Source organism: Thermobia domestica, chromosome 11, assembly GCF_964235325.1.
Source record: "Thermobia domestica chromosome 11, izTheDome1.hap1.1, whole genome shotgun sequence".
Classification (NCBI taxonomy): Eukaryota; Metazoa; Arthropoda; class Insecta; order Zygentoma; family Lepismatidae; genus Thermobia; species Thermobia domestica.
Window position 1 is genome coordinate 159,152,319 of NC_137464.1, and position 17,793 is coordinate 159,170,111.

General features: G+C 36.4%; 1 protein-coding gene across 3 annotated transcripts in view; it reads right to left on the reverse strand.

The window, feature by feature from the left end:
• Window positions 1–17,793, reverse strand: part of Dnah3 (dynein heavy chain 3, axonemal) — a 567,072-nt gene that overhangs the window by 352,180 nt on the left and 197,099 nt on the right. For all 3 annotated transcript variants that reach the window (XM_081731270.1, XM_081731268.1, XM_081731267.1), the window contains exon 16: window positions 10,554–10,698. In XM_081731270.1, coding sequence (XP_081587396.1) covers window positions 10,554–10,698 — 145 coding nt within the window. The remainder of the gene's footprint in view (window positions 1–10,553; window positions 10,699–17,793) is intronic.

Below are 17,793 nucleotides of genomic sequence, written 5' to 3' on the forward strand. Positions count from 1 at the left end.
ACAATCAATTTTGGAAAATAGGACAACGAAGAAAAAGTGAATCAGAATCCATCTTTTAAATTCGATAGTGGAAATAAAATCATGACTTGGGGACGAGGAAGTTTGTAAAACCATAAGTTAGTTCGCTCTCGTTGTTTAAGTATTCACGTGCATGCTTCTCTCTCACGTACACATCATATTGAAACTTAATTTGTTTTTAGTGTGAAAGATTTCTATAAAAAATGGCTTGAGCAGACTAAATTAATGCCAGTGAAAAACTAACTCCGAGAATTGATAGCATCTATTTGAACTATCTTCTATTCTCAAGTTATTCCTTGTTAATTATATCCTAACTAACTGAGTCTATGGCCTATGGAATCCGGAGGTTCAATGCTGGGTTCACAAAAGCTCTCTATTGACTTCTATCCTTAACCAACTTGATCCAATTTCTACTTTGTATTCCTATTTATCCAAGATTCATCTTAATATTGTCCTCCCATCTGCCCCTAAGTTTTCCTAATGAACGTTTTCCGATTGGATTTCCAGTTAAGACTTCGAAAGCGTTCCTACTTTCTCCCATTCCGGCTACATGATCTGCCCACCTAAGCCTCCTAGATTTGATAGCCCTAACAATGTTAGGTAAACGATATAAATTATGTAATTCCTCGTTATGAAGATTACACCATTTCCATTTCTCTGGGTCCGAATATTCGTCTTAGGATCTTGTTCTCAAACACTTTCAGTCTGCGTTCTTCCCTCAGAGTAAGCGACCATGTTTCGCAACCATACAGCACAACAGGCATGATTATCGCTTTACATATTTTAAGTTTCAAATTCCCCGACAGCGCTCGCGATGACAAAAGGTTTACTATTTCCTAGAATTGCAAAATTTTAATTAATTTATTATTAATATTATTATTATTTATTATACCACCTAAAACATGTTCTATAATAGAACGTGGAACATGTATGAAACACGAACACATATACAGCGCACAAGTTTGAGTGGACAGTGAGTTTTGTGATGAACAGCTGTGATTACGCTAATCGATTGGAATTACGTAGCTGGACGATTGCAATTCTATTATTTTGACACCGGGAGAATAACGGTCAAGAGATCACGAGGAACGCTGATTCAGATGCCCATCACAGAGAGTACTTTAGAATATTCACAGCGAAGTCAGAGGTAGTACTACAACCTGAGAAGCTAGCAAGGATGTATCGTCCTCTGGAGGAGATATTAATGAACCCAGTATAACAACTGTGCGATAGTTGATGGATTTACACGATAATGAAGCGGACAAATGTTATGCTGGGGCGCTACAGAAACTACAGAACTAAACATTTTAATTGATTTGTTGTTACGGATCTTTATCCAAATCAAGTCGGAAGGAAGCATCTTTTTGATAAGCCCAAACTTTTGTCTCATCGGGACAAGTATCTACATTTCTTAAACCGTCATTGACAGTAAGAGTTAGTATTTGCAGTTCAGCATGAACTTGAACCAAGAATTTTAAAGTGATTTCACTATATTTCATCATGCATTCTCTCTTTCATTCAACATTTATTTCCTTCTTTTAAAACAAGATCGAAGTAATAATATTTATATATTTATTTATTTTATTTTATTTTTTTAGCTTAAGGAAAAGCAATTTGATCATATATTTTGTATGTGAATTATGTTTACGCAATTTTCCTTAATTTTCAATGTCAGTCAATTTTTCTTTTCTTTTTCTTTTCTTTTCTTTTCTTTTTTTTTCCAAATATCATTCTCCTAATGTTTATTAATGCATTTAAGTCAGAAAGATCAAAGTGTTTTCGAACAATAACAATTAGCATCAGAGCCGTAGCTAGAGATTTCAGCGTCCGGGGCAAAGTAGAATTCGGCGCCCCCTACACTCACCTTACCGAACTTTTCATTTTTTTTTTTTTTTTTTTTTTTATATAAGTTAAGTAGCTTTTGTTGTTCTGCTACACTGAATTTTTATCAAGTTGCTTGGACAGACCATTGCAACACCAAAATACTATTATTATGTATTCTTTTACAAATAAGACCTGTTTTCAAGAGGCTTAGTTTGGATTTTTGTTAAACTTGACAGAACTATTTTGGTTGTATACAAATCCACTCTTGGAGAACAGTTATGGAAATTTACAAATATCTAGAATGTTTCATACTATCGATAAGAAATTAAATTTCAATACATTAGAAACTATGTGTTTTTAAAATGTTCGAAATTGATGATAGCGTTAATTTACAGTAATAATTGTAAACTTTTGTAATTTTATTTTGTATATGACCACACAAATAGCATTTTAATTTCGATACTTTTACGGTAAAAATGTTTTATGAAATGTAATGGAAACTCAGAAGAAGGTTTCTTTGCGCGAATTTCTCAATATTCATCCATGAAGATGATGAATATGTTTAATGTTTGTATTTAAAATCCAATCCAAAATATAGTTTGACTCTACATATGTTTGAAATTATAGTAATTACTTAATTTCTTAATGAATGAAAGTTCTGAATTTAAGGTTACTTATTTTAATAATTAACATATTAAAACACACACACACACACACACACACACACACACACACACACATATATATATATATATATATATATATATATATATATATATATATATATATAATCATTGATAGTGTGATCAGTCTTAGAAAAAGACGAAATACGTTAAGTTCTGACTACTTAAGCCCCTATTCTACAACCGCTTCAAGTTCGAAAATGCTATTATTCCCCTTGTTTACCTTTATTTTTGATATTTCCGCACGTGTGTTCTTTACACTCCTCTCATTTTCATACCTTCATTCTCACCATCGTAATTAATCCGATTGGGCAGAAAAGCGTGATCTCTAAGCAAACTCATCACCATTAAAACGCCGAACACGTATTGACCGTTTCTGATTCTCAAAACGCTCCAGCACACACTATAAGTCATTACTCGGCACCTTGTATACCGCAACACCGTCATTAACAAATCATATATAACAACTTTCTTTAAGGAATAAGTAAAAACTTGTTATGACTCTTATTGAAATGTTTGGGTTGCGTGTGGAGCGAGCAAGAATATTTTTGACAAATCTATTTATTTGGGGGGGGAATAGGGCGCCAATACTTTTTCGGGGCGCCGCGTCGTTTACTCATTTCCAACACTTGTTCTTTCTTCTTGCTTGTTCGGCGCCCTCTTTCTATCAGTGCCCGGGGCGATCCCCCCGCAGGCTACGGCTTTGACTAGCATAATATATTTGCAATCTAACTGATGATTGGTTTTAGCATCAACTTATTTGCACATTTACGCAGTACGTTGTGTTGTCATTAAGTAAATGTATTTAATTCAATAAATAATTTTAATCAATAAATACCGTGCAAGTAATTTATTTCAAAGGACAACCTGTTCACTTTGGAAAGGATGAGCGTAACATTTAAACTGAATGTAATGACTTTTTTTTTTTTTTTAATTCAAAGTTATTGCATTGATATACAGAGTGCTCGTCTTGTGGTATTAAATAATTGTTATCAATCTAAGCATTGAAGCCAATAAAATAAGATATGCACTACGACAGTTTTCAAATTTTGATAGATATGTCTTTGTATATAAAGCAGTTCAGTTGTCTAAATATACACAAAATTAACGTTGGAGATTTGTATGGCGGAGAAACACAATTCAGCTTTATATTCCAGATATATAAGATTTTAGGCATAACGAAATTAGTTGCCTATGCTCCTACCTTGCTACGCTACTGTTACATAATATGGGTGATAATTACAGTGAATTATCATTTAATACTTTTCTCTGTATTCACAAACAAAAAAAGTTTTTTTTTTTTAATTTTACTTTTCCGTTAATAATGACCTTACCGTGCGCTGTTTAAAACAAGCCAAACAAAACAATCAAAATAAACCAGCATATACATCTCGTCTTAACGACCCTACTCTCTCTCAAAATCTCCTTCAGTTCGCAAGCTACCTTTCGCTTCACTGAAATCTGATAACGCTGAATACGAACTGACAGATAGTGAGTGAAAGACAATTGGCTTACATACTAAGTTTTGTCTTAAATGTAATCTTTCCAAATATAGGGCTTCTTCAGTGGAACATTAACGTCTTCAGTAGTCATTTTAATCAATTTTAGTCTCCCGAATTGATTGTCGAGGATTTGAATGGACATCTCCTATGGACGATCATAAGAACTGACGATCGGATTAGTGGAATGTTCGTCCTTAATAAAGGTAGTTTTGTTCATTTTTCTGCTAGTTAAGTACCTACTCGCGTATTGGCCTCTCTCTTAGAGTTTACTTCATATGAAAGGTGTTTCCAGATCTTTGAGGCAATGATCACTTTCCTCTGATCACTGAAAGTCTGTCATTACTAATTCACGTCACCTACTACGTTTTAATTTGAAGCATATTGACTGATCAACAGTCTAAAGATCAGTGAGTTTAATCCTCAAGACGATTCCCTTGTATGTGCTTTGTGTTACTGTAGATCTAGTTGAATAGAATGTTACTAACGTTCCTATGTTTCGTTCCAACATGTGGAGATGATGGTCCACGACAGAAAGGTCTACAGTGGTCTGAGGAAATCCGTGGAACTATCCTGGCTCGTTGTCGCGCTCTTGTCACTTTAATCGCCATTTGTCTGCTAAGAATCTTCAACAATTTCCGTGCCCGTATAAATCTTCAAAGCGCCTAAGTTGAAAAGATAATATAAGGTCTCAGCAGTCGAACTGGAATGAGTACTCTTTAGCATCGGGGTTGCTCCATAAATGAACACTGTTCTACTACTAGTGTGCTTGTTCTATAAGTTAACAGGGTCCTGGAGACTAACCTCACAGAGATAGCAGACATATTAGCTCGACACCTTTTTTCTATCTGCACACTATTTGGTCGAGTTTAATCGCTTTTGTACTCGTAACGAGTGGAACTTTTAAATTTCCGTAGCGCCAATTCAGAGGATTATAATGTACAGTTCTCAGCGCTTGAGTTCTACTCTGTCTTACATGAATCGTTCAACCTGCTCTAGGGATTGATCAAGTACTTTATCATATGTTGCGCCACGTTCTCACAATCCATAGCTTGCACTATTGCATCTGGTCGGAGGAGACGTTCTCATCTTGATGATGTGAGGCTCTGATCCTTCCAATCTTGAGGTACAGACCCATTCCTTTTACAAGTTGTTTGCATAAGCTTTTTCAATGCATTGTAAACATGCATCTCGTGTGATACTTGGAATCACAATCTCTGTTGAGCAAGTTTCAGTGTGGATTTCGTTATTTTAGATCCAGTATAAACACTCTTGCTAATCTCGAAAGTCAGATTTAGGAAGCCTTTCCATCGTCAGCATCTTATTGATACTTTTTTCGACTTAGAGAACTCTTATGATACAACTTGTTATTACAAAATTTTAAAAAGCGTCTTCCTTGCCACTTGAGAAAATTGATAAAAAAAACTTTCTGCTTGAACGTTATTTTATGGTGCGTATGGGTTCTGGTCTCTCAGAGAGATTTGTATTTGGAAAATGATGTTCCCGAAGATATGTATCAAACTCTTCGCTGTCGCCGTCAACACTGTTCTGTTTCAGATCCAAGGCTCCTATGTGCAGTCTGCTGTATATTGATGATTTTGTTCTTTATTCCCGCTCCAAATGCTTTTCCCGTATCACTCTCGATAGCTTTAACTTACTTTGAATTCTCTTGTTCGCTGGTCGAAAGAGAAAGGCTTCCGGTTTGCATTTGAAAAAGTGCAATGTGTATTTTTCATCCAACAACGAACTTACTTTGTCGATCTGGATTTTAATCTCGATTAGAGTTATCCCTACATCTGTTGATAAAATCCGACTTTTGAATTTGATTTTCGAACGCCGCTTAACACGGTCACTAGACATTCAGAATCTTAAGTATTCTTTCCTTCGAGTTTGCTTCGTTTACCTTCCCACCGACCTAGAGTGATGATCGTATTGTTCCGTTGCGACTATGTGGTAGTCTAATTCGATCCGAGGTAAACTATGGGTGAATCGTTTACTCATCAGACGGTCCTCTCTGCTGAACCAACTTGACATCGTTCATTACATGGGTATTCGGTTAGCTACTGGTATTTTCCGTGCTAGTCCTGTTGCTAGCCTGTATCAAGCAAGTAGAGTTTCTTTGGTTTGTTGTCATAAGAGACTTCTTGAAAATCATGTAGCGTGTGTGTTGAATTTCTGATCACTTCAACTATTTTCTTGTACTTCATGCAAAAAGGGTCTTTCCTAGTAAGATAGTGAAATCGGCCCTTGAACCAAATTGGGTCGCTATTGACCCGAAAGGTTACCGTTGACCTAAAACTATCTCAAAAAAATTTTTGAGGCCCCACCCCCTCTCCTTACCGAATTATCGCATCATACATGCTCAAAATTGAATATTTTTTAAAATTTTGGTGGGGGTGGTCGAGAAATTTTGAAAGTTTCTCAGATTGTAGATACTATCTAGGTGTAAATGTGCATTTTTTTCAAAACCATCGATGCATATTTTCTTTATTTTTTTTGCATGTTGAAAATTTCAAAAAATTGTAGAAAAAAATTTTTTTGGGCTGATTTTTTCGAAAAATTTGTTATCCCCTAGGTGCAATATATATTTTTTTCGGGGCCTGAAAGTGATGGCAACATTGTCAAAAAGAAATAAAACTAAAAACAAAGTGTTTTTTCGCAGTTTTCTCACCATTTTAGAGCCCTCAAGGTGAAGGCCCCTTCAAACAATCCTTTGCCAGAGTTCACAATTTTCCTTTCTCTTGCGTCCCTTTCAATTCTGTCGTTCTTCGACTGCTTCGATTGTGTCCGTTTCGGAATTAAAACACTAAATATATCTCCGTAACAGTGCTTCCACTGCAACCGACTCTTGCACAACGAAGTTACACATACCTTGCGTCGGCTCCTCGTATCTATCAGTGCTTGCTTCACTGGCCGCACACAGTGGCGCTCTCTATCAGTAACGCTCTCTACCGCAAGCTATGTAACTTTGTTGTGCAAGAGTCGGTTGAAGCGGAAGCACTGTTACAGCGGCGTTAGATCCCAGTTTGAATTCGTACAGCATACACATCCTTATGACGCTCTGTGGCGATCCTAGGTTCTCTCTGTTCTTACGCAAGTTCACGGTATAACTGAACTGCCACAACCAGGTAGTATGTTGGATATACCCACACCAACAACTTACCTTCGCCTTACCTCCATTAGCATTCAACTCACGGTGTGAGGGCCAGTTGAACACAGACCTTCACAAAAAGCGATAGAACTTTCTTGGTTACCTTTATACATATATTCAACACTTGGTAAATAAAGAAGTTTTCATAGTTTGCTTAAAAATCACTGGGAACTTAATCCCCTTACTTTTATTTAAATCATGGGTTACAAGTTTATTATATAATTCTTATTATCAATTCTGACACAGCTTGGACTGTCAGAAAACTAAGCAGGAGATGACCAAGAGGTTAAAACTTTGCAATCTTTTTAAATGCCATGAACAATCAATTATATATATATCGTCGTCTGAGATTCAATACCGCGTATCTTCAATTTTGGCGAATTTGAGTTTTTAAGACTATTAGAATCAGTATAGGATGGCGCACAATCTGGTTAAGTAGTAGGCCTACACCTACATCACGACAAACGGTTCTGTTATTCCTTCAAAGTAATGCCACGTATAATGAGGCTGAAGCTAGTTTTCAAACAGTTTTTTTTTTTCTCTCTCTCTCTCTCTCTCCTGTAAAACTGGTGAAATGTTGCTTACGCGGTATTGAATCTCAGACGACGATATATAATCTTCTTCAGCACTTGAAAGATGAAGAGTTATTTTAAAGTAATATACACGCATCTACCTACGGAGAGTTTTACACATTAATGATTGGCTGGAATGAGAAACAGAAATGAAGTAAGTGATACTACTTCCGCCATGAAAGCGTTAACGTGAAACTGAAAGTCTCAGGATCAAACATAGGCTTGTAGATGTTTTCCATAAAACAATAGCCTGCGATAAATTTCATTACACTGAATACAACAGACCTTCTGATAATACTTGGTACAGTACATTTCATACGAAGGCTGTCAGAAAGAAAACAATATGACGTCATTTAGACTCGGGAGCCTGAAATAAATGTGCTTCTAATATATTCGCAAGCTGTCAAAACATCAATGATTCTGAATTGCCAAAATAATCTATAAGTATTTGTTGGTGGGATTGAAATATATGGATTTACGTCTGGTTGGAATCTACACTTTGTAAAATCAGCATGAGGTACATCCCTTCGATAGTAAGATTATTCATGGCTTTGGATTAATTGTTTTAACAAAAGAGACACTGACCAAAGCTTTCGATCGTGTCTGAAGAAGGATATGCTAGATATCCGAAACAGTTACAAATTATAATTTAAAATAAAGTTTTAAGCTTTGGTCAGTGTCTCTTTTGTTAAAAAAAAGTACATCCCTTGTATTTTGAAATAGTATCACGGAAACAAATAATACAACTTAATATTCATAAATACATAAATGAAGTTTACGGGATCCAATAAACGAAACTCACCTTATTTCCTTTTCAGTAACCCTATGGGAATATTTAATTATACTGAGATATCAGTTCAGGGTGTCAAGACGCCAAGACAGGATGTCTACTAAAATTCCAAAATGAAATTTCGTGACTTTTTCGTGACCTTTTCTTTACCAAATCATAAGATTTCCTAACATTTTCAAGAGCGAATTTGGGTGAGAATTAGGCCGATTTTTCATCCATGCTATAGAAACGTACTTTGCTTGCGATTTGGTAGCGTTTAAAGCCGACCATAGACATTTTTGATGGTGCATTTTGACATTTTATAGAACAAAATTTTTTAATCTGTACTTACATTTGCACAGTTAAAAAAAAATCGTAACCCAAAAGCTAAATTTCGTGACTTTTTCGTGACATTCGTGACTTTCGTGACCGATAGACACCCTGTAGCTGCATTGCATACCGAAAAAAGTAAATGAAATACATTTGTTTCCAAAAGGACAGGGAAATGATTTAATCTTTTTTGTAACACTTATTAGTATTTGTATAAAGATTTCAAGCAACTTAACTACATTTAGTACATCTGTAGATTTTCCCATAAATGTTTCCTAAAAATCATCAGCCCATTACTGCCCTGACAGTGTGTACACAAACATTCATTCTACAAAGACAGCTGAAACATGACTCATTACTGTCACGATAAGAGTAAACCTTTGCTACCAAAAATTTCTATTGTACAAGCTTTGCTTTTAATAGACTTAAATCTGCTTTAAACTACTCGCTGAACAAAACAATACGGTTATTGTAAAAAATATTAATAAACAACAGTTTCGCCAACTATCCACTTGGCTTCATCAGGGCCAAGCCAGGACGCCAAGACAGGATGTCTACTAAAATTTCAAAATTAAATTTCGTGACTATTTCGTGACCTTTTCTTTAGCAAACCATAAAATTTCGCAACATTCAAAATATAATAAGAGTATCTATATTCTTTTAACACTTATCTTTACCTTATCTGTACTTCCAAATGCTGTTCTCTGGAGCGATAAAAGCTTGGTATCTTCTCACAGCTGAATAAACTGGTTAGAAGCGTAGGTGGTTTCGGTCACCTGAAGCCAGCTGAAGGTGGTGGATGATGCCAGCTAAAGGAAAATCTCAAGAGCGAATTTGGATTCGAATTAGACCGAATTTTCATGCATGCGATAGAAGCATGCTTTGCTTGCGATTTGGTAGCGTCTAAAGCTGACCATATACATTTTTGGCGGTGAATGTTGACGTTTTATAGAACAAAATTTTCCAGTCTCTCCTTATATTTGTAAATTAAAAAAAAAAAAAAAAAATCGTGACCCAAAAGCTAAATTTCGTGACTTTTTCTTGACTTTCATGACCTTTTCTGATTTCCTGACTTCTTCGGGACTTTCGTAACCGATAGACACCCTGCAAGTGGATAGTTGGCGAAATTGTTACATGTTAATAATTTTTACAATAAACGTATTGTTTTACTCAGCGAGTAGTTTAAATGAGATTTAAATCTACCAAATAAATATCTCTTACTTTACCAATTGACAATATTGAGGGCGATCACCCCTGGAACTTTAGAAAACTTTTAGAAAATTAGGTTAAAAAAAGAAATCGATGTGATCCTTTGAAGATGGTAAGATGATAATTATTAATGTTTGCTTTTAATCTAAAGTTTTGTTCTCGGGAGGAACTTCTCCCTGAAAAGAGAGAGATATGTTTTGTTGATAAATAGGACGAAAACAAAAAGTATGTCATTGTTGACATTTTTCACTTTTATAGTTGGGCAGTAAATCTGTACTAAAGACGCAAAGATTTGTTGCTTTATTTTAAACATGCCCAGCAAATCTGTGATTTGATCTCTTTGTGTACAATTCCAGCGTAAGGGCCTCAATAAAGTTGTTGGAAAAAACTTACTATGATCTAATAATTCTCCCTGTAATGTATGTTAAATATTTTGTAATATATCAGTTAAAAATGATTCCTCTTGAAAATACATGAGATTCATTACTTAAATCTTACCGTAATACCACTTTTCATATTGCTCTGTGAAATTCAATACAGTGTGCCAGAGTTTGTCATAGGGATCTATTTGTGCTATCATTGTGTACAGTATGGTAAAAGGAGATGGTTGAAATTCCAATAGCTGCTCCTCTTCATTGATATTCTGTAAAAGAAATCAAACACTTCTAAGTTTTCACATCTAATGATATTAAAGAATTTCATTCTTTCTTCCAGATTATTACGCCTTGTGATAATACTTCTGATGAACAATATGAATAAGTAAGTACAATTCTTAAATAATTTAATCTAATTTCAACATTAAAAGGAAGCGTATTTTGTTTCGATAGAAACTAAAGTTTATCTTCATTCCGTGTTTCAACAGAATTTGATATCCTATTGAATGACGACACAACCCCTTACACTGTGTTTATAGATTTAAGAATTGATGAATTCATCAAATAAAATTAAAAAATTACTACGTTGTGTTCGACGTAACCAATCACGCACGTAGATGTTTTAATACGAGGGGCATACTGAAAGTCGTGAGAAACATGTTTTCACAACCGTAATCTTTAGTTGTAAATGAAACCAAGTATATCATCTCAATCTACAGACCTTTCTTCTTTCCTTCCAGACGTTGTCGCTGTTTGTTGCTATCACGTGACCACAGGCAAGATTTCCAAAATGGCGGGCAACGATGTTTCGTTTCGACAGCGTGCTGTGATTGAATTCCTTGTTAAAGAGGACCAAACTGCTTCTGAAATTCAACGCAGACTACAGCGTACATATGGAGATGTGTGCATGGGTCCCAACAGTGTCAGGAGGTGGGTGAAACATTTTAAGGATGGAAACACGAATATCGAAGATAAGCCTCACAGTGGGCGCCCTCGAAATGCCTGTACGGAACGCAACAAGATAAGGGTTGATGAGCTGATTAGGGGAGATAGACATATCACTGTGAATTAAATCGCTGCAATACTTGGTGTTGGACATAGTGCGGTGCAAGAAATGATTGACAGCTTAGGTTATCGGAAAGTTTGTGCCCGTTGGGTCCCACGTTTATTAACCGAGGACCACAAACATCAGAGACTAACCATTGCCCAAACCCTTTTTCAGAGATTTCGACATGAAGGTGATGACTTTTTGACGTATATTGTGATTGGAAACGAGAGCTGGTTCCATCATTATGAACCCGAAACAAAACGACAGAGTATGGAATGGTACCACTTGAATTCGCCATCGAAGAAGAAAGCTAAGATAGTGCAATCGGTAGAGAAATTTATGGGGAGCGTCTTCTGGGATGCACAGGGTTGCATTCTGGTTGACTTTCTTGAGCCTGGACAAACCATAAATTCTGCCCGCTACATCGAGACACTTTTGAAGCCCCGTCGTGCCTTGCGTGATAAACGTCCTGAAAACAACATCGCCCATCAACAGGATAATGCGCGTTTACATACTGCACGTGCCACTATGGAGCAGATCAGAAGATTTGGTGGGAAACACTTCCACATCCTCCCTACAGCCCCGTTTTTAAACTTGCAGAACGATTGAAAAAATGTGTGTGAAAAAAAGGAGACTACGTGGAAAAGTGAAAGAAAGGTCTGTAGATTGAGATGATATATTTGGTTTCACTTACAAATAAAGATTACGATTGTGAAAAAAATGTTTCTCACGACTTTCAGTATGCCCCTCGTATAAATTTGAATGATAAGTTTCTGGGTTACTAGTTTTAAAGGGCTCAATCGTAGATCAATTTATTTATAACCCTTGTCATTAGAGTACACTATTACTATGAAAAATTCTAATATTATCTATTTTATGGTTCTGAAGTTAAAAGCGGCGGAAGAAATACGAAATGGGAATATTAGCTTAATAATATTAATTCTACATTGCAAATAGTATGTATCTAAATAATCAATGAATTATAATCAGCCATTTGGTCTAGTAATGTACGGTGTACCTCTACCGTAATTAGAGGATGATCCGTATTGCTTGAGCGACGCTACCAAGGGAAAGTGTGGTGCTCCCTCCCATTACACGTACCATTGGTTTCGGAATGTAGCTTAGCTACTACGTGTACGTGGTACCTACACGTAAAAGATAGAGCCCCGTATTGCTAGGGTGGGCCTGCCAGAGGAGACACGGCTTCCAAATGAACATGTCTGCCTTGAGCAGACGGTCTACATCAGTCATTGGCTCCGGTAATGTATGGTGTACCTCTACCGTAAATTAGAGGAAGTGTCTTATTGCTTTGACGATCCCACCAGGAGAGGAATGTCAGATTTCTGACTGCAGGGGGACTGAACGGCGACTGGGGAAAAGTGCCAATCTCAGGTATCTGGGTAACAGTTTGCGATCTTAGTGAAAGGGAGGAAATTCTGTGGGATGTGGGCTGGCATCCAACTCAGATGGTTACTTAACACGTACTATAGGAACCGGGATGAGATGTGGGAGAATTTCGACGTGGTACCTCTGCACGCGAAGGCAGTTGCCGTTGAACAAACGTAGGCGGAGCTGGGCTTGAACAAGCCCCCTCGGACATCGCCTGGGGCTGCCGGATTGGGTTGGACTCTGCTGGGCTTAGTCAAATCATGGGATTCGGTAGCTCATGGGAGCTTATAACTGGAATCGGGTAACGGCGAGCACGAGAGGGAAGTGAGCTTGCCTTGAAACGATTAGACACCACACCTGCAGAGTATGGGAGGATTGACTCGCTAGCAGTCCGCCTCCACCAGTAAGTAACTGGTAGGTGGGACTTCGGTTCTCCTGCGCAGTGGACGTATCCCACTCCCTTAGTGAATAAAGGTTACGTCGATTAGCCGAATCAAAGTCGAGGGACAGACTTCGACGGTGAACTACGTGCACGAGGACACAACGTCCAAGCAAGAGGAACTACGGACCGGGTGCTTATGTTAGCGGTACCGGTCCATTAAATAGGTCGAGCGGCCGCGGGCACGCCCTCCATGCGTACGCTAAATTCGTGAAAGTAGTAGACCACTAGATCCGAATAGTCTCTAATAATGCATCAGAGAAATATTCTAATCAACGGTCATTAAGAGAAATAATAGAAAAAAATGCAACATAATACTTTTCATTAATATAAAGATATGTGACAACAGTCCAACTTCGAAATTTACTACAGAATCAATAAATCTTTTAATTTTCTGTAGACGTATATAATTAAAATAAAGTGATTGCAGAAAACAATATCTACAAAGATGAGTCATACGTCTTGCAATGTTCTTGTACACAACATATCTGCATTTATTACAATATTACTAAGAGCAGGTTAACATCCAAAGTAAAGAGCTTTGTGTTGGGCTGTCTGCAGCCACCTTCCTGCCCGTTTCTTGATACCATGTTTTATTCTTAGGAGCAAAGAAGTCAGTCATTGCTGTTTCCACCTCCTGCAGGTCGCTGAAGTAACGTAATTTCAGTAAGTTTGCCTTGAACCGAAACAGATAGTAATCCGAAAAGGCGTGGTCAGGACTATATGCAGGTTGTAGCATCAGTTCAATGTAATCAAATTCTTTAATCCTTCGAGGTGTTTTTCGAGCCGAGCGTGGTTTTGCGTTATTTTGTTGCAGAAAAGTGTGCTTTCGGTTCACCAATGCTGGATATTTTTGGCACAGTGTAGCACAAATACGCTCCAACCATGCAGAATAAAGGTCGGCATTGATGGTACGATCATTAGGAACGAACTTGAAGTGAATTTCTGCCCTGTAGTTCCATCACACACAGAAAGCATGCGTTTTTGCTCGAAACAGCTGTTTGACCACCGGTGCTCGAAATTGGTCCTTGCTCAACTACTGTTTTTCCACATTAGGATTTCGGAAAAACGTCTTTTCGTGGCACGTCATCTTTTGGACATCACCAGGATTTTGCACCAGAGATCAGTACACATCCGATCTCCTCCGTGTCTCAGCTGGGGTGAATTCATGCAGCACAATATATCAGCTTCTAGTAGTTTTCCCTAGTTCGTGAACGTGATGCACTACAGTAGAGTTGGACATGCCGAGTTGTCTTGACAATTGTCGTGTGTAGATGGATGAATTTTCCTCAATGGAGTGCTGTATTACCTCTGAATCTGTTACCCTGGAGCGGCCGGACCTTATTTATTTAGTATCTCGAATGATATTTAATTCTTCTAAAAACAGCTGTTTTAAAGTAAGAAATATTTTAACATCTTTAACATTTTTACAATCTGAACGGAATTTCTGGAATCAACGAGATGCTGTGCTGTGGTTTACTGCACTTTTGAACAAATTATTTTTCGGTTGCTACCGCACCGTTATGCCCGAAAATGAAAAATGGAATCTGAGTTTTACGTCCCATGGTTATGCCGGCTAGGCTAAAAAAGATGGTGATGATGAGAAATGAGTGAAATAGTGGAATGAAGAAATTGGGAGGAAACGGGAGAACCTACGCACACGGTGTTTGTCCACCACAAGCTGGGATCGAACCACGGACACTATGCACCAGAGGTGAACGCTCTACCACTGAGCCACCGCGCGCGTTATACCCGAGCTCGAACTCATACGCTAAGAGATCATGTATTATATTATTGAGCACTCATTACTATTCTTACTAACAACTGACTGAATATATTGACAGAGTAGTGGCCTCTGTGTTAAATAGTCCGCTTGCCACACTACCTCCTGGGCCAGTTTGACCTTGTACTTACAGTCGATCAAAGGGTATACACGTGCCTTATGTTTAGGTTATGGAAATATTGCAAGACTTATGACTCATCATTTTTTATTTTGTCTTGTTTACAAATAGCAAAAAAGCACTTCGTATTGAAAAGTGTATTGTCTTGAACGAAATTTAATTGTCTTATAAATAGCAATTTAAAATTAGTAAGAAACATTTTAAATGTGTTTTGTTTCGTAATTTTTTAATAATAATAATACACTAAATGAAGAATTATTCTTCTACTTACCACTTTTTTTTTCTTTTTGTATAAATAAATAAATAAATAAACCGTTCTAAATCTGGGATATTTCTCTTCAAATTTTCGAAGAAGCAAAGGAGAAAAAGGAACTAAAATTAAATGAACTATACTTTAAAGAAAAACTTGCATGAATCCGCCCCACATGTACTCCCATGCGCAAAAAAAATTGCGCGTATACTGTAACTCACAATTTTCCGTATTTATTCCTTTCTCCTTACGTTTATGGGTAAAATTGAGTTATTAGTATGTGGAGATAATAGAGAGCAATCCATCTAAGGAGATATTTCCAAAAAATATAATAAAATAATAAAAATATAAACAAAAAACAAAATTATGCTCGGTTTTGTGTATACTGGCAACGATGATTTCTAGGGATTTTTTCAGTAGTACAGCACGATTGCGGAGGGAATTCAGTAGGGAAGTCGAGAAGATGGATCAAGGAACTGGATACTGAACTAAAAGGTTGCATTTATTGGTTAAAACCTAGTGTGTAGATTGCCTGCCAAATATAAATTAGCTTCTGTAACTAAGATGTCGTACGAAAATATAGAATTAAACAGAAAAACTCTTATGTTAAGGTTCGAAGCGATACGCACCATGGTTATGAAGATTATTTCTTAAGAAAAAAGAACAAACACAACGTAGCCTCTGTGGTTAGGTGGATAGAGTGGCGGACTCGTAGTTATTTTATTACTTTGACACCACATCGAATCCCATCCTATCCTTTTTTTTTTTTTTTTTTTTTTTTTTACAAAACATTATAATTTTCATGTTAGTAAGAACCGAAGCAATATACTAAGGACAACTTATTTATATCCAGGATTACAGTATTATTGGTAATAGCTATTGTCTTCAGTTCATGTTGTTGTATAGCTTCTCTCACCCTGTTTTCTTGGGAAAATAACAATTTTGTCTCCAACAAAATGTAAAGGATATATACGGACAGAAAAAGACATCTTAATATCAAACGTGATTTATCGTGATGAAATGGACTAGTTTGCCATTATTTAAAAAAAAAAAAAAAAAAAAAAACCTAAAGTAAATTACTGAAGTTGACTTCCCTTTAGCTCTTAGCTAAAAAATATTTTTTTCTTTATAAAACTATACTTTATGAGGCAAGGTGTGTGATCATACCCACAAATTTAGCTAGGGAGTGAAAGATAATCGTTTATACAAACATTTTACAGGTTTAGGTGCGTGAAACACCAACACACCATGGTCTCGTTTATCCGACCATCCTTTGTTACACATACCGTATGATCCGATATATCATTGCAGAAAGCACCAATTGGCAAGAAGAACTGCAAGTTGTAGTCTTAATCTATTTTTCATGCTCTGGAGTATATCGCCTAGCGCGCTCGTCTACACGTTGACTCATACATCTATCATTCAGTGCAGACACGTATCCAGGTTTTCTATTCGGAGGGGGCCCAACACGAATCCTCGTAAGCACGTAATTCTAATGTTTTAAAAATATCAATATCAATAATAATAATAATAATAATAATAATAATAATAATAATAATAATAATAATAATAATAATAATAATAATAATAATAATAATAATAATAATAATGCAACAGTTCTGTATTTCTCTTAAACTTTTTCCTACTTTTCATTTATAAACCGGTTTACTTTGGAAACTGCTTTATAGCACAAACAAAATGAAACACATTTTCGAGAGAAATGTAACTAAAGAAAACTGTCTGCTACGTATATCACATAACAAAAATAGCAAGAAGACATTGAGTGTATCGTTCTAATATATTAAAGTTAAAAACAGAACGGAAACAAAATGTTAATCCTATTTAATTCCTGTTCTTTAATTCCAAATGGTATAATGGCATTAATGTATGTTCTTAGAATTATAATAAGACAACAGCACATTGCCCAAAGTTTGGACACTGACTATTAGTAAACTGATATAAAAGAATCTCAAAAGGGTAAAAGCATGTTTATTAAAAAGTGCTTGAGTTTCGGAGGGGGACAGCCCTCAGGCCCTCACGCTGGATACGTCCCTGATTCAGTGCAGTGCAGTTATTTGTTATAAAACATTATTATTAGATGTGTAATATATAAAATTATATCATAAGTTTTACTTTTAACAGGTCTTTTCTTAACACATCCATATTATCCAGCGTTCTGCCTGCCTGTTTATGTCCGGGACGCTACTAAATTACGAGAATCTTTGAAATGCTTAAAATTGAAAGAAGTGTAGAATACTAATTTACTTTTCTCCATTAGATAGAGTTGTTCAAGCATTACGTTATCACATTTTTATTCCTTTCACTAGACCTTCTTCC